At 40.0% G+C, this 26,589-nt stretch overlaps 1 protein-coding gene across 22 annotated transcripts in view; it reads right to left on the bottom strand.

The window, feature by feature from the left end:
* Nucleotides 1–18,632: 18,632 nt before the first annotated feature.
* Nucleotides 18,633–26,589, bottom strand: part of SMARCA2 (SWI/SNF related BAF chromatin remodeling complex subunit ATPase 2) — a 229,409-nt gene continuing 221,452 nt past the window's right edge. For all 22 annotated transcript variants that reach the window (XM_078368139.1, XM_078368141.1, XM_078368146.1 and 19 more), the window contains 2 exons: nucleotides 20,850–20,992; nucleotides 18,633–19,554 (listed from right to left, as the gene is read on the bottom strand). In XM_078368139.1, the coding sequence (XP_078224265.1) occupies nucleotides 19,519–19,554; nucleotides 20,850–20,992 (179 nt within the window). In that variant the 3' untranslated portion in view covers nucleotides 18,633–19,518. The remainder of the gene's footprint in view (nucleotides 19,555–20,849; nucleotides 20,993–26,589) is intronic.

Raw genomic sequence — 26,589 nt, 5'->3', positions numbered from 1 at the left:
CCACCTTGCATTCCATTTACTTGGGTCCATGTCTTACCACTTCTAGTACACAGTGAGCTCCTTAAGAGGAGAATTTCTTTAATATCTTTGTGATTCCCTAAGTGCTTAGTACACTGATTATGTGAGTGTGGATGTAGAATCTCAATCTCTTTCTCCCGTTTCTTCTCCCATGCCCCTCTAAACTTTTTCCAAGAGTCTCTAAAATAATATTGACTCTTGTATTCTGAGGAAAGAATTTTCTATTAACTTCAAACTGGCAAGATAATGGTGCAGTGTAGGTGATATGCAGGAGGAGTCTGCAACTCGATAATGTAATAGTATTGTACTTCATGTCTTTATTTCTGGCTTTCAGTAAATCCAAGCATAGTGAAATACAGCTCAAGTTCAAACTTGTGGGATATTTGAAATAATTAAGGAGTTTAAATTCATTTTTCTTCTTGAGCTTCAGTTTTAAGAGTAATTTAATTAAAATTTGCAGTTTGCTTTTTGTTATTGTTGCTTCTAGAATTAGGATTAAAATGAGATTCCATAGCAGCCACCTAGGAGAAAGTCAAAGGTTGGGCGGTATTATTTAAAGGCCTCTTCTAGTGGTTTCACATCTTCATTCATTTGGTCAGAAGGTATTTATTAAACACCAGCCATGTGCCATTTTGTTACTGGACTAGGTTCTATGAATACACAGTGGTGAATAAGGAAGAAGTGGTTCCCTTCCTTCAGAAAACTCATAATGATGGGGAGGGCAGGTAAGCCGGTGGGACATTATAGTAAGGCGTGAGGGCTTTGGTGGGAGAAATAGGGCTTCTGTGGAAATGCACAGAAGAAGCATTTACACTCAGTCATGAAGACAGCAGAGAAGGCTTTCTGGAGAGTGGTATCTCTGCTGAAGCCAGAGGGCTAAGTGAGAGTTAGCCAGGATAGAGAAACCACACATGCAAAGTCTCAGAGGCAAGAGAGATTGAGAGCTTGATGTATTTAGGAAGTGAAGGGAGCCCAGAATGCCTAGGGTTTGGAATGGCAGCTCAATTACAACAGGGGCCTCAGTAATGTGAATAAGTAAAGTGGGCCTTTGTGACCTTTCAAGAAAAGGCACTGCAATTCGACTCCACTGCTGACTGCCAGGCAGAAGCATAGCCCTGTATTAGTATATTTACAAATTTTCCAATAGAAACTTAGAGTCCAGATTTTTATGAGAAATTGGCCAATTATTAAATGTTAGTTATTAGAAAATGTTTAAAACACAGTGTGGTTTAATTACTGGTCTGCCAACTGGATCCAGCCTATGGCTATTAGTTTATACTCTCTGATCTAGAGCAATGATTCTCCAAGTGTGGTTCAGAGACCAGCGTCAGTATCACCTGTGAGCTTCTCAGAGAAATGTCCACCTCACACCTAATGAATCAAAAACTCTGTTTTGGGGCCCAGTAATCTATGATTTAATGAGCCCTCCCGGTGATTCTGATGCAGTTAAAGTGTGAGACTCACAGGCTTAAAGCTCTGCTGTTCAATATGGTAGCCGTATGGGCCATTAAACAGCTGAAATGTTGCTTGTCCACACTACGACATGCACCACATGTATAGTCTTCAAAGATTTTGTATGAGCAAAATGTAAACTATCTCAGTGATATTTTTTGTATTGATTACATGCTGAAATTACATTTTTAATATATTGGGTTAAGTAAAATATATAACTGAATTTGATTTCATCTGTTTCTTTTGATTTTTTAAAATGTGACTCCTAGAACATTCAAAATTACACGTTTTATTTTCATTGCCCAGTGCTAGTCTAGATAGAGTATATTTTGTGAAGCAGAGAACAATTAGGCTCACAAGGCTTTTGTAGGTCATGCCGAAGACCTACACTTTACTTTGAGGGCAAGAAAAGGAACCCTCAAAATGATTAAAGTAGGATAACAATTCAGATCAGATTGGCGTTTTAGACAAACGCTGACTGGAGTCTGTCTCATACAGTGAAGGGGTGCCAGGTTATAACACGCAGAAACCAGATGGACTAATCCAGTGGGATGATTATGGACTGGGATTGGCATAATGCGTATTCAATTTAATACATTTATTCAGTGCGTAGTACTTAGGTGAAGGGGGAAGTTTCACCCAAAAATGAATAATATAATCTGTGTCCTCCAAGAAGCGTACAGTCTAGGACAGAAAAGAAACCCTTAGAAGCAGCTTGAAGTTCTAACTGAAGTACTAGTTAGGAGCGAGGACTCGAGCTTGTCTGCCTGCAGTTTGTATCCCAACTCCATTATTTACTAGCCGGGGGACCCTGGGCAAGTGACTTAACTTCTCTAAGCCTCCATTTTCTTGTCTGTAAAAGAGAATTAATAGTGTCTAGCTCACACAACTGTTGCAAAGACTGTGTGTGTGTGTGTGTGTGTGTGTGTGTTGCCATTTTTATCACAATCTAATGGGAACTAGAGTGGGAAGAAGGGGCTAAATTAAGGAATTAGCCACCCTCCACTCTGCTGGTGTTGTGGTGATGTTTTAAAATGCTGCTATTCCCAAATCTGAATGCAGAAGAACAGTATGTCTGCAGTTTCTTCAGGCTGGGGCTACTTTGATTTAAGTTTTTTCATTTTGTCAATTTATTTTACCCCAACCTGCATTTTCCAGCACTCATGCTTTCACTTCTCTCCAAGAGTCCACTGCAAGTTTCTCCGTCTTGTTCAGATCATCATCATCATCATCATCATTATCATCATCAAATAAAGTCCTTCATTATCTCCCCTTTCCGATCTAGTTCCACATGTCCTTTGTCAGCTTGATGAAGGAAGTGAGTAATGACTATTTCCAATACCATCTGACCAATGTGAGATAAGAATTAATCTTCCTTGATTGCTGAATGGGCTTTGAGCAGAAAAAAAAAGCTTCAGGCAGACATTTCTTGTGAATTGTTTGAAAGCTGCACATTCTAAGCTCACTTTTTCAAAGGCAGATGGTGAGTGACTTTCTGATGGCTGACCAAGATGGAAATTTCAAGAACAGTTTGTCCTGTCTTATGTCTCACTCTCCCTCCAGTCTCAAACCTAATTTTACGTCTACAACAAAACCTCTGAGTCCTCACCCCTAGTCTCTCTGTTCCCATTGCGCTTGGCTCTCACTTCCTTATAGCATTCATCCTTTTCCGTGCAATAAATAAACACGTAATACAAATGACCCATCAATATGGAATTATCAATACAATGAAATACATGCAGTGGTTAGGAAGAATGAGGCAGCCCGTTATGCACTGATATAAATGTTCAATAAGGTAAATTAAGAAAGTAAGGTGCAGGACAGTGCACATATTTTGCTACATAAAATGTGTGTTTAAAAAGGAAAAGAAAACCACAGTATTTTATTGACTCTAAGGCACCATAAAAAGCAAATGTGTTTTTATTTTATTTATTGCTAAGAAAGGAAAATTGTTGCCAATTAAAGTTATGACATCATAGATTGAAAAACACTGATGTCTTTCAAAGATGTAAAAATCTGTGGGTTTAGTGTATTTCTATTGGCTTATGTGGAATATCTCCAGTTCTCACATCCCTTTTGGGGACTGAGCTGCTCTGACCCAGTGGGCTTCTCATTCTGTGTGGGCTGTGCTGCCTGTAAATATCCCTCTGAAAGCTGCCAAGGGGAAGCGGCAGAGTAAAGTGTCACATACTGGTGTCTTTGCCCGGGGTGCTGATGTATGAGTATCCTTATCTGATGTACATTCTTTGTACTGCTTGCTTGCTTGGAAGTTAACAGAAGTGAAAGAACTTTGAACTAAGTCCAAGTTATGATTATCATACATTCTATAACCACGGCCAGATGCTGTGATTTATACTTGCTCGGCTTTATAAAGGAGGTAAAATAATTTGGTACTCATTGGGTGATGAGACACCACTGCAGGGGTCTTAAGCTTAGGTAGTTACTGCATCAGATTTTCCTTTTAAATAAGAACTTTGAGACCAGGCCTGGTGGCTCATGCCTGTAATCCTAGCACTTTGGGAAGTCAAGGTAGGGAGACTGCTTGAGCCTAGGAATTCAAGATGAACCTGGACAATAATGGGATTGTTATTCTCTACAAAAATAAAAATAAAAATAAATTAGCCAGGAGTGGTGATGTGTGCCTATAGTCCCAGCTACATGGGAGGCTGAGGTGGGAGGATCACCTTGGCCCAGGGAAGTCAAGATTGCAGTGAGCCATGATTGCACCACTGCACTCTATTCTGGGTGACAAAGTAAGGCCTTGTCTCCAAAAAAGAAAAAAAAGTTGGCTTTGGCCTTGTAGAAGAGAGGAGTATACTGAAATGATCAGGGACGGTGTTCTTTGTGATACACAAAAGATGCAGTTCCTGAGTGGGCTGACTTGGTCTTTTCCCCAGCTTTGAGCACAGGACATGGCATGGGGTACCCTCAATATGGTTTTAAAATGAAGATCATTAAAGGAAAGCAACAGGCTGAAAGTTGGGAATAGACTTTGAAAGCAATGGAAACTGATATTCAACCCTAGGGAAACCGTCTCTATTTTGGTTGTTTATTAAGAACTTGGACTCCCAGTAATGTTTCCAGCAAATCTGTAGAAATTCTGGTAGACTGGCCGGGAGCAGTGGCTCATGCCTATAATCCCAGTAATTTGGGAGGCCGAGATGTGTTAATCACCTGAGGTCAGGAGTTCAAGACCAGCCTGGGCAACAAAGTGAATCTGGTCTCTACTAAAAATATAAAAATTAGCCCAATGTGGTGGCACACACCTGTAATCCCAGCTACTTGGGAAGCCAAGGCATGAGAATCACTTGAACCTGAAAGGTGGAGGTTGCAGTGAGCCAAGATCAGGCCACTGCATTCCAGCCTGGGCAATAAAGCAAAACTCTGTCTCAAAAAGAAGAAAAAAGAAAGAAAGAAATTCTGCTAGGTTGGCTGATTCAAATGCCCACTGATGAAAGTGTGTTCAGAATTTCAGAATTACACCCCTGGAATACATCATGCCCTGCAAAACAGCGCAATCCCTTTCTAATACTGTTATAGAACAAAGAAACTACACTGTGTCCATTAGAGTGGTCCTTTCCTGGAAGTAGTAGTTATCTATATATGGGGCTCTTGCTTGAATCTGTATAATATGCTCTTAAATAGAGCCTACATCTCCAAATCAACCAGCTTAAAAATGCTATAATGAATACAAATTATCTGGACTTGTTTTAATATACATTATTACTATCAGGCTGTCCCTCTCCAGAGAGACACTCACTTGCAGTCACATTTGCTCCAAATATTCCACATGCCAAACCTACTAAAACTTAGTGAAATAATGTTATTTCTGATAACATTAGTTCTTAGCAAACAACAAAGTACTATCTTCACCACAGAGAGGTAATTGAAACTGGTATCATCTTTATGGATCAGCTTCACCAAGAGCTACCAGCCTGAGAAAATTTCTCCAGAAGCCTAGAGGTGAAGAAAAAGCTTGTACTTTTTCTTGAGATTCCTCCTGTCAGCTCAGGGAGCTGGCAAAGGACTAGGCTCAAGGCTCTGCTATTTGAAAACTCTGCTTGTCTGGGGCACCCAGAAGCGCACTGACCATTTTACAAAGTTCAATGGTAGGAAAAATAGGGGTTCTTTGCTTTCTGAAAAAACCCTTATTAGCAGCAGAAGCGGTTGAGAGAAAATATGACATCTCCTTTAACAAATAAGGGGCTTGGAAAAGAAGACAAGGTAAAGTAATTTTGCAGTTTCTCTTTAAAAGAAGAGGAAGATGGACTTGTTAAGAAAATAAGTGTCAAAAAAGAAAATAAGTGTCAGGAAGCTTTAACCAACCATAAACATGATTGAGGAAAAAAAGCAATCATTTTCAGTTGTTTTTTATATTCATTGACTATAATTGGAAATAAAGTGTTTCCAGCAATGATATAAAGGTAAAGTGGGGCCAGACAGGATGGCTCACACCTATAATCCCAATACTTTGGGAAGCTGAGGTGGGTGGATCACTTGAGGCCAGAAGTTTGTGACCAGCCTGGCCAACATGGTGAAACCCTGTGTTTACTGAAAATGCAACATTTGGTGTGTGGTGTGTGGTGTGGTGGTGCATGTCTGTAAACCCAGCTACTTCAGAGGCTGTGGCATGAGAATTGCTTAAAATCAGGAGGCAGAGGTTGTAGTGAGCTGAGATCCTGATACTGTACTCCAGCCTGGGTGACACAGTGAGACTCTGCCTCTAAATAAATAAATAAATAAATAAATAAATAAATAAATAAATAAATAAATAATTGGCTTATTGCTAAAAAATAGAGACAAAATTTGTAGCAAGAATGGGTTTCAATTATTTGTGAGAATTAATCACGAAGGAGGGGAAGAATCCCAACTGATGTCAACCCAAATATCTGTTAGAAGAGCAAATGTTATCTAAATTGTGACACACTTACACACTGGAATATCATACAGCTATTTAAAAAATGAGTTTCAAAGTGATTATACCCTTTTGCACTGTATAAATGTATAAATTCCAGTTGCTCCATTCTTGTTGAGGTCCCTACTGTCAATCTGTTTATAGCCGTTCTAGTAGGTATGTAGTGGTATTTCATTGTGGTTTTATTTGGCTTTTCTCTGATGAGAGATGTTGAACATCTTTGCATGTGCTTATTCCCCATTCAGACATCTTCCTTTGTGAAGCATCTGTTCAACTCTTTTGTCCATATTTTTATCACGTAACTTGTTTGTTTGTTGAATCTTAAGAGATCTTTACATGTAAAAATTCAAGGGACAAGCTCTTTTTCAGATACATACTGCGAATATTGTTTCCTAGTCTGTGGCTTGCCTTGTCATTTTCTTAACTGTCTCCTTCAAAGAGCAAAGGTTTTTAATTTCGAAGTACATATTATCTACATTTTCTTTAATCGGTCATGTTTTTGTGTCCTGTTTAAGAAATCTTGGCCTAATTCAATACCACAAAAATTGTATTGTATATTTTCCTTCTAGAAACGTAATCTTTTATCTCTTGATTTTATGATCCATTTTTATTCATTTTGAGTTAGCTTTTGTGTATGTTATGAGGTCAAGGTTGAGGTTCATTTTTATTCCCATACAGATATTCAGTTGCTATTTTCATATAAAGTTAAATCCTTACCTTATATAGCAATCTGATTTCTCAGTATTCACCTAAGAGGATTGAAAACATGTTCACTCAAAGATTTGTATGTCAGTGTTCACAGCAGTCTTATTTTTAATAGCCAAGAGCTGGAAACAACATTTAGAAAAGGCACAAAAATACCTGAACATAAACGAGTTTCTAAAACCTTATGTTAATTGAAAGAAATCAGACACAAAAGACTACATCCTATGTGATTCCATTTATATCGGATCCTAGAAAAAGCAAAATTATAGTGACAGAAAGCAAATCAGTGGTTGCCTGAGGTTGGGGGTGAAGTAAAGAGACTGACTGCAAAGGGGTGTGAGAATAATTTTTAGGGTGTTGTAAATGCTCTATATCTTGATTATGGAGATATTTCATTACTGTACACAAGTACGATAACTATTTTTAAGAAAGATAAATTTTAGTGTTTGGGACTTGTATCTTAATAAACCGGGGGCAAAGATACTTAACCAGGAAAAAAATGGAAAGGAAGTAAATTAAAGAGGGATTCTTTCTGGAGAACTAACACTTTTTGCATTATGTAATGTACCTCTTTATCCCTGATGATTTTCATTGATCTGAAATCTGGTTTGGCTGATGTTAATACAGACTCTCCAGCTTTCTTTTGATTAATGTTAACATGGTAGATCATTCACCATCCTTTTCCTTTTAATCTGTATATGTCTTTATGTTTAAGGTGAGTTTCTTATAGGCAACACAGAGCTGAGTCCTGTTCTTTTAGTATACTTTGACAGTTTCTGTCTTTTAATTTGGTATCTTTAAAGTAATGTTTTAGGTCGGCGCGGTGGCTCATGCCTGTAATCCCAGCACTTTGGGAGGCCGAGGTAGGTGAATTGCTGGATCCCAGGAGTTCACCAGCCTAAGAAGCAAAATGAGACTTTGTCTCCACAAAAGATTTTAAAAATTAGCTCACTGTAGTGGCACACGCCTGTAGTCCCAGCTACCTAGGAGGCTGAGGTGGGAGGATCACTTGAGCCCAGGAAGTTGAGGCTACAGTGAGCCATGATTACACCACTGTACTCCAGCCTGGGGTGACAGAGTGAGACTTTGTCTCAAAATAAATAAAGTGATGTCTCAATGATTATTGATACAGTTGGATTAATACCCACTATATTTGTCACTATTTTCCAGTTGTTGCCCTTGTTTTTTCTTTGTCTTTCACTTTTTCTGCCTCATCTGGTTTTGAGTATGTTGTATGATTTTACTTTTTCTCCTCTCTAAGCATGTGAATTATGCATTTTTATTATTACTTTTTTTAGTGGTTGCTCTAGAGTTTTTAATATATATTTACAACTATTCCAGTTCACTTTCAAATAATACTAGACAACTACATGGGTAGTTTAAATATCTTATAATAAAGTATTCCCATCTGCCACTGTCCATCCCTTATAACACTGTCATCACTGATTTCACTCATTCATGAGCTATAACCATGGAATACATTATTGCTATTATTATTTTGAACAAACTGTTACCTGTCGATTAGGGAATACAAGAAATAGAAGGTTTTATTTTACTTTATTTCTTCTCTAATACTCCCTTTCTTTACCTAGATCCAAGTTTCTGACCTATAGCATTTTCCTGCCTCTTTTTTTTTTTTTTTTTTTTTTTTTTTGAGACAAAGTCTTGCTCTGCTCTGTCACCCAGGCTGGAGTGTAGTAGTGAGACCTCAACTCATTGCAACCACTGCCTCCTGGGTTCAAGCAATTCTCCTGCCTCAGCCTCCTAGTAGTCAGGACTATAGGTGTGCACAACCATGCTTGGCTAATTTTCTATATTTTTAGTAGAGATCGGGGTTCACCATATTGGCCAGGCTGGTCTTGAACTCCTGACCTAGTGATCCACCTGCGTTGGCCTCCGAAAGTTCTGGGATTACAGGCATGAGGGAAACTTCTAACATTTCTTGCAAGGCAGGTTTACTGGTGATAAATTCCCTCAATTTTTGTTTGAGAAAGTTTTTATTTCTCCTTCACTTTTGAAGGATAATTTCTCTGGGTACAGAATTCTTGGTTGGTGATTCTTTCAACACTAAGTGTTTTATTCCAGTCTCTTGTTGCCTGCATGATTTCTGAAGAGAAGCCTAACTTAATTCTTATACTTGCTCCTCTATAGGAAAGGCATTTGTGCCTGCCCCCCACCTTGGCTTCTTTTGAGGTTTTTTCTTTTTCTTTGATTTTCTGCAGTTTGATTATAATATGCCTAGATATAAATTTTTTTGGTATTTGTCTTACTTTGTGTTCTCTGAGCTTTGCGGATCTGTAATTTGGTATTTATCATTAGTCTGGGAAATTCTGTCACTGGTGCTTCAAATATTTATTGTTCCTTTTCCTCTTTCTTTCTCCTTGTATTTCCATTATGCATATGTTATCCCTTTTATACTGTGCTACTGTTCTTGGATATTATGTTGTGTTGGTTTTTTTGGATTTCAATTGTGGGAGTTCCTGTGGAAATTTTTGTAAACTCACTAATTCTTTACTTGGCTGTGTCCAGCCTACTAATGAACTCAGCAGAGACATTATTTTTATTTTGTTTTATTTTTTTTGAGATGGAGTCTCGCTCTGTCACTCAGGCTGGAGTGCAGTGGTGCGATCTTGACTCACTGCAGCCGCCGCCTCCCGTGTTCAAGCAATTCTCCAGCCTCAGTCTCCTGAGTAGCTAGAATGTGCCACCATGCCTGGCTAATTTTTTTTGTATTTTTAGTAGAGACAGTGTCCCATCTTGTTGGCCAGGATGGTCTTGATCTCCTGACCTCGTGATCTGCCCTCCTCGGCCTCCCAAGACAGTCTTTATTTTTGTTATAGTGATTTTGATTTCTCGCATTTCCTTTTGATACTTAGAGTCTTCATTTATCTGTTTACATTACCCATCTGTTCTTTCATGTTGTCCACCTTTTCATTAGGACACTTAGCATATTGATTATAGTTGTTTTAAATTTATGGTGATAATTTAACATCTCTGCCATATCTGAGTCTGGTTTTGATGCTTGCTCTGTCTCTTCAAGGTGTGTTTTTAAAATTTTTTTGTGCAATATTTTGTTTCAAGCACACAGGATATACAGGGTAGAAAGAGTTTAGATAAATAGGCCTTAGTGTGAGGTTTTTTGTTTATCTGGCTAGAGGTTAGGCTGTCTTTACTGTTTGCTGTACCTAATAGTACCTAAAGCTAAGCTTTCCTCTGGTCCTTATCTTTATCTTTCTTGTTGCTTTTGAGTTTCCTTAGAGATTTTAAAAATATCACCTGAGATGTACAGTTCTTTCCATTGTATTGCCCTGTAATTATACAGGAGCCCTGCTGATGTAGTGGTAAGGTGTTAGGAGAAGAAAAAGCTTTAGATCGTTTTATAATTAGATCTGGGTCTTTTAGTGAGCATATGCACCTGGGTTGTAACCTTCATGAGTGCTTCTTAGTTTTGTTTTTTGATTTTGCCCCATAAGAGAGACGGGAAGGCTAGAGAATATTCTAGTTGGGATTTCCCTTCCTCCACATGGCTTAGGCTCTGATACAGTAGTTACTCTTGAAGGCAGGCCTATTAAGAAGAACAGAATATTCTGGTGTCTGTTTAAATATTTGCTTTTTCTTCCCACTGCTGGAAATACAAAGTTATACTGTTCTGATCTTCTGTGAGAATCTAATAAGGCTCCTGGAAGTAAAACTCATAAAGCATGGGCCCCTTAAGACAGGATCCCTTGGATTTTTTTTGCTCTCAAACTGTCCACACTGAAACTCCAGCAATTCCTTAGTTACAGATTAAGTTTTCCTCCTCTGGTACTGGTGAGTTTGCTACTCTTGGACTTCTGCTCCTGTAGGTCATGATTGTCCACATCCATTTGATATGGTTTGGATTTGTGTCAAAATCTCATGTCAAATCGTAGTCCCATGTTGGAGGAAGGGCCTGGTGTAAGGTGCCTGGATCTTGGGGGTGGATTTCCTCCTTGCAGTTCTCATGATAGTGAGTTTCACAAGATTTGGATGGTTAAAAGTGTGTAACACCACTCCATTCACTCTCTTCCTCTTGCTTCTGCTATGTAAGACATGCCTGCTTCCCCTTCACCATCCACCATTATTATAAGTTTCCAGAGGCTTCCTCAGCCATGCTTCCTGTACAGCCTATGGAATCATGAGCCAATTAAACCCCTTTTCATTAAATAACCCAGTCTTAGGTAGTTCTTAATAGCAGTGTATGAGAACAAACTAATACAGAAAATTGGTATAGAGAGTGGGGTATTGCTATAAAGATACATGAAAATGTGGAAGCAGCCTTGGAACTGGGTAGTGGGCAGATGTTGGAACAGCTTGGAGGGCTCAGAAGAAGACAGGAAGATGAGGGAACGTTTGGAACTTCCTAGAGACTTGTTCAACTGTTGTAACAAAAATGTTAATTGTGAAATGGACAACAAAGTCCAGGTTGAGGTGGTTTCAAATGAAGATGAGAAACATATTGGGAACTGAAGTAAAGGTCACTCTTGCTACGCTGTAGCAAAAAGTCTAGTGGCACTGGACCCATGCTCTGGGGATCTGTGGAACTTTGAACTTGAGAGAGATGATTTGGGGTATCTGGCAGAAGACATTTCTAAGCAGCAAGGCATTTAAGAGTGGCTTGGCTGCTTTGAATAGCATATGCTCATGTGTGTTCACAAAGAGATGATCTGAAACTGGAATTTATATTTAAAAGGGAAGCAGAGCATGGAAGTTTGGAAAAGCTGCAGCAGGACCATGTGGTAGAAAAGAAAAACCTATTTTGAGGGGGAGGAATTCAAGTCAGCTGCAGAAATTTGCACAAATAAAGGGGAGCTGAATGTTAATAGCCAAGACTGGAGAAAATGCCTTGAAGGCATTTCAGAGACCTTTGTGACAGTCCCTGCCATCACAGGCCCAGAGGCCTAGGAGGGAAGAATGATTTCATGGGCCAGGCCCAGGGCCCTGCTACTCTGCCCCACCTCAGGACACTGCTCCCTACATCCCAGCTTCTCCAGCTCCAGCCATGGCTAAAAAGGCCCCAGATGTGTCTCCAGCTGCAGCTCCAGAGGTTGCAAGCCATAAGCCTTTGTAGCTTTCATGTGTTGTTAAGCTTGCAGGTACACAGAGCGTAAGAGTTGAAGCTTGGGAGTCTCTGCCTAGATTTCCAAGGATATATGGAAAAGTCAGGATGTTCAGGGAGAAGTTTGCTGCAGGAGCAGAGCCCTTATGGACAATCTCTACTAGAGCAGTGCAGAGGGGAAATGTGGTATTGTAATCCCTACTCAGAGTCCCCACTGGGGCACTGCTTAGTGGAGCTGTGAGAAGAGGGCAACTGTTCCCCAACCCCCAGAATGCTAGATCCACTGACAGCTTGTACTTTGCACCTGGAAAAGCCTCAGGTACTCAATGGCAGCACTTGAGAGTAGTCATGGGAGTTGAGCCCTGCTGAGCTACAGGGGTGGAGCTGCCCAAGGCCTTAAGAGCTCACCCCTTGCATTGATGTGGACTTGGATATAAGACAGGAAGTCAAAGGAAATTATTCTGGGGATTGGGGATTTAAGATTTAATGACTATGCTGCTGGGTTTTGGACTTGCATGGGGCCTGTAATCCCTTTGTTTTGGCCAGTGTCTCCCTTTTGGAATGGGAGTATTAAGCCAATGCCTGTACCTCCACTGTATCTCGAAAGTAACTTCTTATTTGACTTGTCTTAGAGAGACTTTAGACTGTGGACTTTTGAGTTAATGCTGAAATGAGTTAAGACTTTGGAGGACTGTTAAGAAAGGAAGATTATATTTTACAATGTGAGGAGGACATGAGATTTGGGAGGGCTTGAGGGTGAAATTATATGGTTTGGATTTGTTTCCCTGCCCAAATCTCATATCAAATTATAATTCCCAATTTTGGAGAGGAGCCTGGTGGGAGGTGACTGAATCAGGAGGGCAGATTTCCCCCTTGCTGTTCTCATAGTGATTTCTCACAAGATCTGGTTGTTTAAAGTGTGTAGCACCTTCCCCTTTGCTCTATTCCTCCTGTTTTTGCCATGTAAGATGTGCCTGTTGCCCCTTCACTGTCCATCATGATTATACGTTTCCTGAGGCCTCCCCAGTCATGTTTCCTGTATAGCCTGTGAAACTGCAAGCCAATTTCAACTCCTTTTCTTTATAAATTACCCATTCTCAAGTTCTTCATAGCACCACAGGAATGGACTAATATACTGCCTGGCTGTATCTTCTGTTTTGGGGGCAGTGTTTTCTCTATGAACTCAGTTCTTTGATAAATCTCATAAGAGTTGCTAATTTTCAAGTTTGTTCAGTTTTTTTCTTGTTGTGTGAATGTGAGAGATAATGTCCAAGTTCCATAAAAGCTATACCAAAAACTGGAAGTCCCCAGTGATTCTCTCTGAGTGGTAATATGATGAGTATTTTTTTCTTTGTACTTTTCTTACTTTCAGTCTTTTCTCTCTGATAATATGAGTGATTCTGAGTGGTAATATTATTCTTTTCTACAATCCATTTTATAATTAAAAAGAAAAGTTGAAATGTTCTTTATAGTAGAGAAAAATGCAACGAGTTCAATCTCTGTTGACTTAGAGGAAAATATTCAAGGTACTGTTAAGTGAGAAAGGCAAGTTGCAGAGAATAATACAGCACTTAAAAACAAAAGAATAAAACCCTGAAACATTCTTAAAGCAGAGCTGAGAACCAAAGTCATCTACCCTCACAAAGCTTACTGGCCATATTAAAATGATTTTCCTATTCCATTCTCTTATCACTTTATTATTCCAGAAGACTCTTACTCAGACAAGTTGTTCTCAAAATTCTCACCTTGCTATTTCCACAAAACCTGCCCTAGCCAAATCCCTATATTGACACACTTTAAATTTCAATAAAATCTGATCTTGACCTCCTTCAAAGAAACTACCAAACTCCATCAAGGTGATGGTTTCCCTTACTACAGCAAAGAATAAATTCAACTTAATCTTATCATTAGGTTATATGTTGTTGTTGTTTTGTTGAGATGGAGTCTCGCTTTGTCGCCCAGGCTGGTGCGCAGTGGTGTGATCTCGGCTCACTGCAACCTCTGCATCCCAGGTTCGAGCAACTCTCGTGCCTCAGCCTCTCAAGTAGCTGGGATTACAAACATGTACCATTATGCCTGGTTTATTTTTGTATTGTTAGTAGAGATGGGAGTTTCACCATGCTGGTCCGACTGGTCTTGAACTCTTGACCTCAAGTGATCCACCTGTCTCAGCCTCCCAAAGTGCTGAGATTATAGGCATGAGCCACTGCACCCAGCCTCAGGTTGTATTGAGATAACTGGGGAAGTGACATTTGATAGCCTCTATATATGTGTTAATGTGTGCAAGAGGAAAGGTGCAGAAGTAACCACATCAGACGATTAAAGCTTATTGCCTGGTGGGGGTGAGTAGATGCTAAATTAATTTTCTTTGTATTATTTCACGGGTTGTGGTGGATACATGTCCCTTTTATAATCCTAGAAGAGGAATTTAATTAAATTTTTTACAAGAGAATTAAGAAATACATGTATTTGCTTGAGGGACTATGAGTTTGTTCACTTTGAGGTTTATAATCCAACAGTGAGCCTTGCTTCGTAACTGCACTTGGGTTCACAGACAAGGTGGCCTCCCTCTTGTGTATAAAAAAAATCAGTGTTTAGAAACAGAAAACTTGCTTCCCTGTAGTCTCCAGACTTAGTTGCCTGTATTATTCAACTTAGCCCTTATGGAAAGTGACACCGAACACAAAAACCTTTTTGCATAAAGGGGCTCAGGCATCCGGAACATGTCACTTGACTTCTATGAAGCTCAAAGTCCTAAACACCAGGGATGAATACAGCTCACCTGGACCAAGGTTTAGCAATTCTAGGCCTATCAGTCATTATTCCTCACCTATGCTCTCTTTTTTTATTGCTCCTCCCCAAGCAAAACAGATTAACACACTATATGACAGTATATACAAATAAGAACAGAAATTGTACTTTATCTAGTTTGATGCAGGTTTTTAGTAAATTCTAAGAAAAAGATTAGATTTGCCCATTTCTTCAAGATATATGTGTAATAAGATTGATAAGGTAAAACTCTTGTGGGAAAAACTTTTATTCATAAAGGGAGAGTACGTCTCTACCTTTCTGCTAAGTAAACCAAAGATATTTCCCCCACGTATTATACCACATCACTCTGAATGAAGGTTAAGTCAAGCACAAATGAAGATTGCTGGCTTGGAGTGTACATGACAGAAACACTGTTTCAGAGAGAGAAAAAAATACTCAGCCTTTCCTGTATTCCCATTGATGTTAACTTTCTTTTTACTAGAATGACAATTGTGTCCTGCGTATATATACCTGTACCAGTAATCTAAATCAATGCCAGTTTGGCCTCATGTTGTTCCTCAGGGGTGAAATAATAGAGATTATTAAAAGCCTGATAGACTAGTGTTCTCAAACTTGAGCATGTATCAGAAGTACCTGGAGGGCATGTTCTGTTAGGGGGCCCCTATCTCAAGAGTTTCTGATGTGGTAGGTCTGGGATGAGGCGTGAGAATTTGCATTTCCAATGTTTTCAAGTCATGCTGATGCTGCTAGTTTGGTTACCACACTTTGATTTCGAAATGTCAGGGCTTGAAGGGCCCTTAAAAGCCACCTCCAGTCTACTTCTTGATCTTGAGAATCTTTCTGGATGTTTCAATGACATTTAATTTATAAGTAATTTTTTCTAACATAATGCGAACCTTTGACAACACAGCAGTATATTTCAACTACATAGCTTGCAGTTACAGGACAACTCACTAATTCTTCACATTTTACAGAGGAAATCAAAACTCAAATAAGGCTATGGCAAAACCCAGAATAACCCACACATTTGACTCCCAATTCAGGGCCATGATCCTAGTTTCTCATCTAAAAAATTATATTTAAAGATAAATAAGCAAACTTAGGAGGGAAAAAGGTCTTTTTAAATGTTTATATTCCTGTTACAGTAAATCTGGTTCAAGTATATTCTGGCTATACAGTATCTCTCATGGGAAATTAAGAGGTTCATATTTAGAACAGGCCATTTTAAGGGTCTGACCTATGGAAATAGTCTCACTGAGAATCATGTTGCTGGTGGCATAACTCAAGCAGACCCAGCTGTGATGTGTGCCAACTCAGGTTCACATAGCTGACCAACACTAGAGCTAAGAGGCCAGGCGGGGATGGGGGACAGTCAGGAGACTGTTCTGCTTCAGGTGGCACTGGTGGTGGCTCTAGACTCTCCACATGGGAAGGAATGCCAGTCTGGTTGGCTATGGAACTGGAGAACTTGAAGATATAATTGCACACTAAGCATACTCTGTCCAGCACCTATGCAGATGATGAGACCTAAACACTTCTTTCTCAGCAAACTCTTGGTTTTATCAATGGGTGGGGCAAATGTGACCTTGGTCACTAAGTATGCTTATGGCATTATATCTGATGGGTGGTTCATGGCAGTAGTGATATCTAAGTCAGTAGCCTTTAGGAACCATCTGTAGCTGGGACCTAAGGGACCGGTCCTGGCCCTTGCAAAGGACTGTGTGAAGGAAGAGCCAGAGTAGCAGGGCCCAGCCAAGAAAACGGGGGTCTCAGTGGAAAGGCCCACCTCAGCCATGGGATTAGAAGGTTGAGTCAGGACTTGTCTGTAAAGCCAATTTTGTCAGTAAGTGCCAGGTAAATGGGCGCCTGAAGCTTACCAAGATCAGTTCCAGGCCTCACTCAGTGAGGGCAGGTGGGGAAGCTGAAAGGAATATGGGTTCTGCAGTCAAAGAAATCTAACTTCAGAATCCAGCTTTTAGTGCACAGCCCTTTGCTCTTCCAGCTCTTCTTTGCATTATTTTTTGTTTGTGAAACAGGAACAAGAACGATGCCTCCCTCACATTGGTTCTTGTAACTGAATAAAACAATCAATCAAAGGACCCCACATAGCCAGATACTCTTAGCTTTCTTCCTCTGTTCTTAAAAAATCCTTTGACCTTGGGAAGAACTAGGCTGATGGGCTCCAAGAGACTAGAGCCTAACCAGACAGCTGCCACAGCATGGTCCATAGGTCTGCATATGCGCATGCTCAGGATGGTGCCCCCTCCTTAGCACAGCCTCAGGATGGCCCACCCACTTGTTACTGCATGCTCACTCTGCGGGCCACCTCGCACCAGGAAGCTCACACCTGGACTGTTTACCACCAGTCCCACCCAAAGGGGAACAGACTCCTGTTCTTACCAATCATCCCTGGCTCTCATTTCCATTATAGCTAGGGAGACTAATACATGAAACACAGCCGCAGAAGGATTAGAGAACATTCTTCATACTGTAGAAATCCTGAACCACGAAAATAGTGGTTTTTGAGGGCTTTCGAAACAGCAGTGCTTCTGAAGCCAAGGAGAGGTTGTAAAGAGCACAGAAAATACAGAAATAGAAGTAGGGAAAGACGATTGTTTGCTTTGAACTGATACCAGATCATCTCAGTGAGAGAAACTAATGTGGTATACTCTTCCACAGAGGTCTCCAATCCTATTGAAGTTAGCAAATCCCAAGAAATCAACCGAGAAGGGAAACTCCTCCTGAATGCTTTGATTACTGGAAATTAACACACAAGTCGACATTGAGCCAGACAAAGAAGTTTTTCAGGAGGACTGCACTCTGTGTGGATCAAATTTCCTTCAAGACTCAAAGCAGGATATGGCATTGGCAAATCCTCATATATAAAAGCAAGAATCCTGGAGTTCCCCGTAGATTATTCTAAAAAAGGAAGCTTTCACCAACCCAGTAGTCCTGAAGGAAAACGCTCCCATTTTGATTCTATCCATTCATCAGGTTAAGGAAGAATGTGCCCACCTTTGTGCTATTTTTTTGAGACTTTTAAAAAAGATAATGAGATGAATATTACTATCAAAGTGTGAGCCTTGAAAAGATCCCGGCTGAAACAAAACAACTACAAAATAATGTTAGAACAATTGGGAAAATGTGACTATGGCTTGTCTATTAGATATCAGGGAACTATCAATTCCTTTTGTGTGATACTGGACTGTAGTTGGCTAGGAGATACCCTTTTTCTTAGATGCAAAGTATCATGATGACTGCAACTTACTTTCCAGTGGTTTGGTAAAATAACAGGGTAAGGATAAATCATTGTTGAATTTCAGTTGGATGGTATATAGGTGTTCACTGAACCAGTCTTTTGATGGAATATTTTTGAAACCTTTCAAAATCAAAAGACATAAATAGCAATAGAGATTTTCTGATTGATTAAGAAACAAAACTGAAGGCTGAGCAGGGACTTCATACGGCTTGATCCACGGCAGCATCTCTTCTGTTGTTGAATAGTTTAATGTCATGGGTGCAGCAGGCTCCCGGGTGACACACCTGGACCACTCCAAGGAGACTGGCTCTCTCAGCCTCTCTTTTTTTCCCTATCAAGTGTTCTGTAGCAAGAGCCTGCCCAGCCCTCTCCGGAAAACTGCCACTTCAGACACAAGGGTTTCAATCCTCTAGAATGCAAAGAAAGAGGCTGCATTTGTTGAGCTAAATTATCTCTTTATTAGGAAAGCACCAACACCACATTCTTGGAAATTACTGGAATTTTATTTGCCTCAGGCTTATGACTTGCAACCAAAGACATTGTGCAAAGAAAGCAAAGATTAAGTACACTTTAGGGAGAAGGAGACGATACACATTGGAAACATAGGAGATCAGGGTGACAAAAGAAGCCATCCAATACACTATATAGATTGCAATATTCAATAGCGTTTTCAACAAAACTTTTTTTTAAATCAAGAGCAAAAAAATTAAGCAATGTTTACAGTAGACATAAATCTTATACAATTCAAAAAGCTTTTGTTCAGATCATAGAGCATAAAATGGAAAAATGTATATGCAGGTGAAATCTAACTACTGTACATTTATCACCTATTAAAGTTGCTTATATGTACCACAGTGTAAAAAAACAATACCGAACAAATAAAAACCTCAAAAATTGCCTGATGAAAAATAAAATAACCAGTGGCTTTTAATGGCTTCTCCTGGTTATCAGTGCTACAAAAGACAAAAATCTTCTCTGAACAGGTGATAAAACCAGGCACAATCAAACCGTTACCAAATTAGACCCACCCATAGAAATATACTATCCACCCACATATTTTCCATCAAAAGCTTTTTCGTTTGTTTCAATCTTTGAATCTCTGAGGCCCATTTGGTCACAATATGTTACAAATATCTGTGGATGTGTGTGTTTTTTACACCATGATATCATATGTTTGTCTGGCACTATCCTAAAGCTAGTTTATAGATGATGATGATATAGAAACAACCCAGTGCCTATATGACAAATGAACTCACTGGGTAGAAATGAGACAGGGGAGGAAGGAATTCAGTTCTACCAAGGAAAAAAGGTCCATATCGATCACTCATCATCAGTCCCACTTCCTTCTGACTGTTCCTAAAAGTAAAAATAAGATAAAATGAAGTAACATCACATGCGATAAAAAGAAGATATAACAACAACACACCATTAAGAGGCTAGTAAGAAAAAATAACATTTTGGAAACAACCCTCCAAATCTCTTTCCGTGGGAGCACAGAAACACATTAAAGAGGCATCAGCAGCCTCTAAGCTGCGAAGATTTCCTTATTGAAAAACCCCAAAGCAGTGTGCACCCTCTGTGCTGTTTGTGCCCTTTCACTTTAGCTGGAAAGGTTTATGGTGAATATTTTCTCGTTTCCAGCCCTAGGTTTTAGAAAATTGATGGGAGGAAAAAAAAAATACCCTGCATGTCATGTCTTCTATAGACAATGCAGTATTTTAAATGTATTCAAAAATGCTTGCATCAAGGGTTAAGGCTGGAGTGAGAAAATAATTCTGAAAACGGTCATGTGTTGAAGGTAAATCCAACTAGCACATACACTAAAAGGGAAATGTGTCTTTCCAGAAAGAAAATAATGGGTGCCAGAAAACCATCCTCTGGAAAGTGAATGGATGAAATGAAGGGCAATTCAAAAGCCAAGGTGTCGGAGTTTCTGCCCACTCTTCTACCTTGCTGACCAGTCAGGGATAGCACACTAGACTGAGTTATGTTACTTGGGTCCAAATTCCACCCCTGTATGTGACCTGTAGCAAAACACACATAACCTAACCATTTCTGTGACACATTTTTTGAGAGTGACATCTATCTCATGATGCTGACATCAGTATTTAATATGCTAACACACAGGAAGGTACCTATTTAAATGTCTGTCTCAATAGATGCTCCTCGAATTTTTCAAATATTAAAAATAACACCCCTGGGTACTTAAAAACTCATGAGTTTTTACACAGTCCCTTAAGTAGCAACTTGAGCCAGTAACTGACGTCATAACACTTTTTCTCATTCTTCCATCTAATCTACTGCTATGTACCAGGCACCATGCTGGGTGTGATGGATATAAAATATTAACTGGCTGTGGGGTAAACCATATTTATAAGAAAGCATTTGGGAAGATTAAAAAGGGGGGAGAATGAACTTGATTTAGTAGTTTTTCACTTTTGAAGACTATTAAAAAAGCAGTAAACAAAGCCCCAATCGTTTATTTTAAATCATACAGCTCCGTTCACATCCCTCAATAATGAAATCTCACTAATCCTGACATTTCCACCCCTGGGTAATAAAGCAAAAAGGCTGAAGGGGCATGGAAATGCGAGAGGCCAGCGAGCACTGGAGAGGGCATCTCTGCCTTCATCCCAGTTGGCTATACTTACACGTTCATCCTGCTCCTCATCGCTGTCAAAATCGCTCACTACAGGTTTGGCTTTTCCTCGGTTTGGCCTTTTCTTGCCTTTCCCTTTGTCCCGGCCTTTCTCATCTTTTTTATTGAGCTTGATTTTCACCTTGACTGATTTTGCTAAAACCAAAGCAAATAAAATAGACACGAATAAGTAATCACAAGGAGATCTTTGTATTGGTGATAAGACTATCAGCAACCTGCAGACAACACAAGCATCCCAGGGTGCCCAGAACATTTCCAGTTCATGCCTGTTCTGCGTGGTTCTATCTAGTTAGCGACCCTTTCACTTGCCAACCTGTCTTCATTTGGAAGATAAATGGTATAGTCATGCTAAGCAGGCAACAAGAGGGACTGAGGTCTCCAGGAGGCCAGCCAGGCTGGGTCTTTTTCTTGTCTCCCAGTGGCTGACCAAGGATAATGAGGGGAAGTGTTTCCTACTTTGTAGAGGTGTTTGGGCAATCATTAAATAGAACTTTTGTATTAAAAATATAAATAGATGTAAGGAGTATTTTTAAAGGCCAATACTTTTACTATGTAGATTCAAGTAGTTGAATAATATTTTTAACATAGAGGTACAAAATGGAAAGTAAAAAGAAACACTTTGAATGCTTCTCTTCCCCCATTCCTAGTCTCGCTCCCTACAACTCTCTTGTAATTATTTCCAGGAAAAAAAAAAAAATTATTTCCATACCTGCAAGTACATCCATTTCTCTGTGTATGTGTGAAATTCTACATATATTCTATAAAACTTTCTCTATAGAATATAAAGAATTCAAGTATGTATATATACATACATAAATATTTGAATTCTTTGCATAGTTATCCCAAAGGGATCTTTATACATACCCATATTCTATAGTTGGCAGTTCACTCACATATGTGGGACATTTATAGGTATCAGCTCACACATATCTGCCTATTTCTTTTAAATACCTGAAAATTTTCCATCTCATGATATACGATAATTTACTTAACCAGACTCGTACTGAGGAGGGGTGAAGTTTCCTGCTTTTTTGCTAGTATAAACAAAGCTGCTGTGAACCTATTTCAATGTATCTTGGCAGGATTTGAGGGAGGTATGGTGGACACGTCCATATGGTAAATTTCTAACACTGCTCTGCCAGATTGGCCTTAAGAAAGATTGTATCCATTTCCACCTTCACCGGACTATTCTGGGGATACAAATGAAAACACCTGGAAGAGTCAGAGGTACAATATCACAGATATAGGTACATATCCCAAGGAACAAAGACAACCCGCTCCATGGTCGCTATTTGGGATAGGTATCCATAAAATACCATTTTTGGTATTTGATGATGAAGGCACTGAAAATGTGGGTCTCATTCAAGCCGGCTTTGCTAGACTACCATGTTTGTTGATTCTCAAGCCATCTAGAAATAGATGTTGTCATAGAAGGAATAGGAGCTCCAGAAGGAGTCTTAGAGATGATAATGTTCCAGGCTTCTTTTGTGAAGTCGAGGGACCCACATCTCTCACAGAAAGATAAACTAACAGAAGAGAAGAGAGCTGTGCTGTTTTGAACTGAAGTATGGTGGTAGCATTTGCCTTTCCTCCATCTCAAATGGAGCAAAGGTTGGCAAATGCTAGTACACAAGGTTTCTGTTATACTCAATGTCTGCTGCTTAACAAGCTATGAGGTGGGGCCCTTGGTTTTGGGTAGAGTAGCTTAGGACAAGAGGAGGAGACTGGAGATGAAAAGGCCTACCTATTAATGAAAATGGAAAGATGTGGGACATCTAAAGAAATAGATGCCAGGCTGGGTGCAGTGGCTCACAGCTGTAATTCCAGCACTTTGGGAGGCTGAGGTGGGCAGATCACCTGAGGTTGGGAGTTCAAAAACAGCCTGACCAACATGGAGAAACCTCATCTCTACTAAAAATACAAAAAAATTAGCCAGGCATGGTGGCAAATGCCTCTAATCCCAGCTACATGGGAGGCTGAGGCAGGAGAATCACTTGAACCTGGGAGGCGGAGGTTGCAGTGAGCTGAGATCACACCGCTGCACTCCAGCCTGGGCAACAAGAGCGAAAACTCCCTCTCAAAAAAGGAAAAGAAAAGAAATAGATGCCAGAAGCCAGTCATAATGGGCATTTCTAAAAAATGTGGAAAGACAAAGTGAAATAGATCCACTTATACAGGTGTGAGTTCTCTCTGACACAGGAGGATGGGAAATGAATGGGCAGAAGATGGGCTACAGAGGTAAGAAAATGCATCCTGTAGAGCATAATCTAAATGTGCCTTAGAATGTGGCACACTCTAATACTGTCAGGCTTGTGCATCCGTGGATAGGTCTCTCCAAAAAACCCACCTAACAGACTATGGACAAGCAGGCTGATAAACTGGACCATCAGGTGAGCCCTACAAACAGCTTCCTAAGGTTTTATGATACAACCATATACACCAATGAAAAGTTTTAGATACCAAGTGTGGTGGGCAGAATGTCGGCTCCTCACAAGATGTCCATATCCTAATTTCAGAACCTCTGAATGTTAATGATCTGACCTTGAGATGGGAACATTACTGTGGATTATCCAGGTGGGCCCGACCTAATCATCTGCATCCTTAAAAGTGGAAGAGTAAGAGGCTAAAAAGGAGGATGCAAAAAGAGAGATTCATGGAGACACAACATGGGAAGGACTGTACCTGTCATTGGTGGCTTAAAGTTGGAGCTAGGGGTTGGGGGCGGGGAGTGAGCCAAAGAACACTGTTGAGAACAGCCTTCCACTGGCATCCCACCAGAAAATGGGAACTTTGCTGGTTCTACAAACACAAGAAATTGAACTCTGCTGAGAACCAGCAAGAACAAAAAAATGGGATTCCCCTCTAGAACATCCAGAAAGGAACGCAGGCTGCTGAAATCTTGTAGCCCAGGGAGACCCATGTTGAATTTGTGACCCACAGAACCATGAGGTAGTAAGTTTGTGTTGTATTAAAGCCACTACGTTTGTGGTAATTTGTTCCAGCAGCAAGAGAAAATTAATACACCAAGGCTTGAGAAGTTAAAGAAACTAAATTGATAGATGGAGAGAGGGCAGCTCTTTGAAAACAGAAATCTGGCTCTAAAATAAGGACATATATAGCTAAGATATATAATGCAGATGTATTCAAGTGCTAGAACAAAGGAATTTGGGAAAGTTTAAATTTGTAACAAATAAAAGGCAGAATCACTAACTAGAATACTGAGAACAGAAAAGGATGTCAGGAGAGTCATGTATGTTGAGAGCAAGAATGGAAACTCCATCCTATATGGCAATGTGTATGCTTCACATACATTTTAAATCTTTTCAATAATTTATGGGTAAAATGCTCAGGACAGCATTAGTGAGAAACAGCCTGATTAAGAGTATAATTAAGAAGTTTTAGTATATTCATTAATGATAATATATATTATACAAGTTAATATATGTTGTTGTAGAAAAACCCTCATTGCCATCAAAAGTGTTCATATTAAGTACAAAAATCATGTCACAAAACAGTGTGCTACCTTTCTCTCTTTATTTTTTGAGATGCAGTCTTGCTCTGCTGCCCAAGCTGGAGTGCAGTGGCATAATCTTGGCTCACTGCAATGTCTGTCTGTCTCCTGGGTTCAAGCCAATCTCCTGCTTCAGCCTCCCAACTAGCTGGAACTACAGGTGCATGCCACCACACCCGGCTAATGTTTTTGTATTTTTAGTAGAGACAGGATTTCACCACGTTGGCCAGGCTGCTCTTGAACTCCTGACCTCATGATCTGCTCGCTTCAGCCTCCCAAAGTGTTGGGATTATAGGTGTGAGCCACCGTGCCCAGCCTGTGCTATGTTTTTATAAACAAATTTATGTATATAAAAATAGAAGGTAACTTCTGAAAATATTATATATATATTGGGATATAGAATTTTTAAAAAATCTTTTAAAAAATATTTTCCAAGTCATCTGTATTAAGTATGTAATTAGAAACCTAATAATTTTTTGAAAGCATGTTTATACTTTTTTTTTTCAGACAGAGTCTTGCTCTGTTGCCCAGGCTGGAGTATATTGGTGCGATCTCAGTTCACTCCAACCTCTGCTTTCTGGGTTCAAGTGATTCTGCTGCCTCAGCTTCCTGAGTAGCTGGGACTACAGGTGGCCACCACCATGCCCGGCTAATTTTGTATTTTTAGTAGAGCATAATCTAAAATCTTGATCTTAGCCCAGGGAGACCCTTCAAAAGTGATCCACCGGCGGGGCACGGTGGCTTGCGCCTGTAATCTCAGAACTTTGGGAGGCCAAGGTAGGTGGATCACGAGGTCAGGAGTTCAAGAGAAGCCTGACCAAAATGGTGAAATGCTGTCTCTATTAAAAATACAAAAAAAAAAAAAATTGGTGGGTGTGGTGACGCGTGCTTGTAATTCCAGTTACTCGGGAGGTGGAGGTTGCAATGAGACAAGATCATACCACTGCACTGCAGCCTGGGGGACAGAGCTAGACTCCATCGTAAAAAAAAAAAAGGTGATCCAAGTGCCTTCGCCTCCCCAAGTGCCAGGATTACAGGCATGAGCCACCATGCCCAGCTTACACTGTTTTACATACCAGACCTAACTACTAGGTAGGATTTATTATTTTGGGAGGTATAGGTTGAAGACACACATAACGAAGAAATTTTATGTTTTAAAATATTTATTATAAGTTAAGTTTTTTTTTACCCAGGCTGGAGGGCAGTGGTAGGATCATAGCTTACTGCAGCCTTTAACTAGTAGACCAAGCAATCCCCCAGTCTCAGCTTTCTGAGTAGCTGAGACTATAGGCACATGCAACCACATTTGGCTATTTCTTTTTAAAAAAATTTTTGTAGAGATAGGGTCTTGCTACATTATCCAGGCTGGTCTTCAACTCCTAGCCTCAAGGTATCCTTCTGCCTCAGCTTCCCAAAATGCTCTGATTATAGTTATGAGTCAACATGCCCGACTAAGTAGAAATTTTCAACTTATGACAGCACCCTTAACGTTTGGAATATTTGGGTTATCAGTTAGGGCTGGAACTAGGGCAAAACAATCGAAGCACTCACCTTGAGTGTAAAATTTAACGGGGTACCAAAATTCAGTAATCAGCTAATATCCTAAGAGGTTGTAATATGAATGCCCCAAAGTCCATGATAAACAAAATATCAAAATTTTAAATTAAGACAGGAATCAGTACCCCCTCATCAGCCCTCTCTCCCTGGCAAAAAAAAAATAAAATAAAAAATCTGCAAAATTCACAGTTCCAACTCAGTTTGACAATTATTTTCTAAAGCTGGGAATCTAAAAGTGTGGTCACGGGCCCAGCAACATCAGGTCCCCTGGAATTTGCCAGAAATTCCAAGTCTGCCACAGGCTACTGGATCAAATCCTGACATACTCTTCAAGCCCTCCAGGTTTGAGAACCACTGTGCTCAAGAATAGAAGATAGGTGGCATTTACAGCAGTGTCGGTAGAAAACGTGAGTAGGCTAATATTCAGAAAGTGTTTGCAGGTCAAGTGTGGTGGCTCACGACTGTAATCCCAGCACTTTGGGAGGCCAAGGCGGGTGGATCACTTGAGGTCAGGAGTTCGAGACAAGCCTTAGTATCAACATGGTGACACCCCCTCTCTACTAAAATTACAAAAATTAGGCGAGCATGGTGGCAGGTGCCTGTAGTCAGTTACTCGGAAGGCTGTAGCAGGACAATCACTTGAACCCAGGAGGCGGAGGTTGCA

Source organism: Callithrix jacchus, chromosome 1 (genome assembly GCF_049354715.1).
Source record: "Callithrix jacchus isolate 240 chromosome 1, calJac240_pri, whole genome shotgun sequence".
NCBI lineage: Eukaryota > Metazoa > Chordata > Mammalia > Primates > Cebidae > Callithrix > Callithrix jacchus.
The sequence above is the reverse complement of the archived record's forward strand: the minus strand, read 5'-3'. Positions and strand labels throughout refer to the sequence as shown.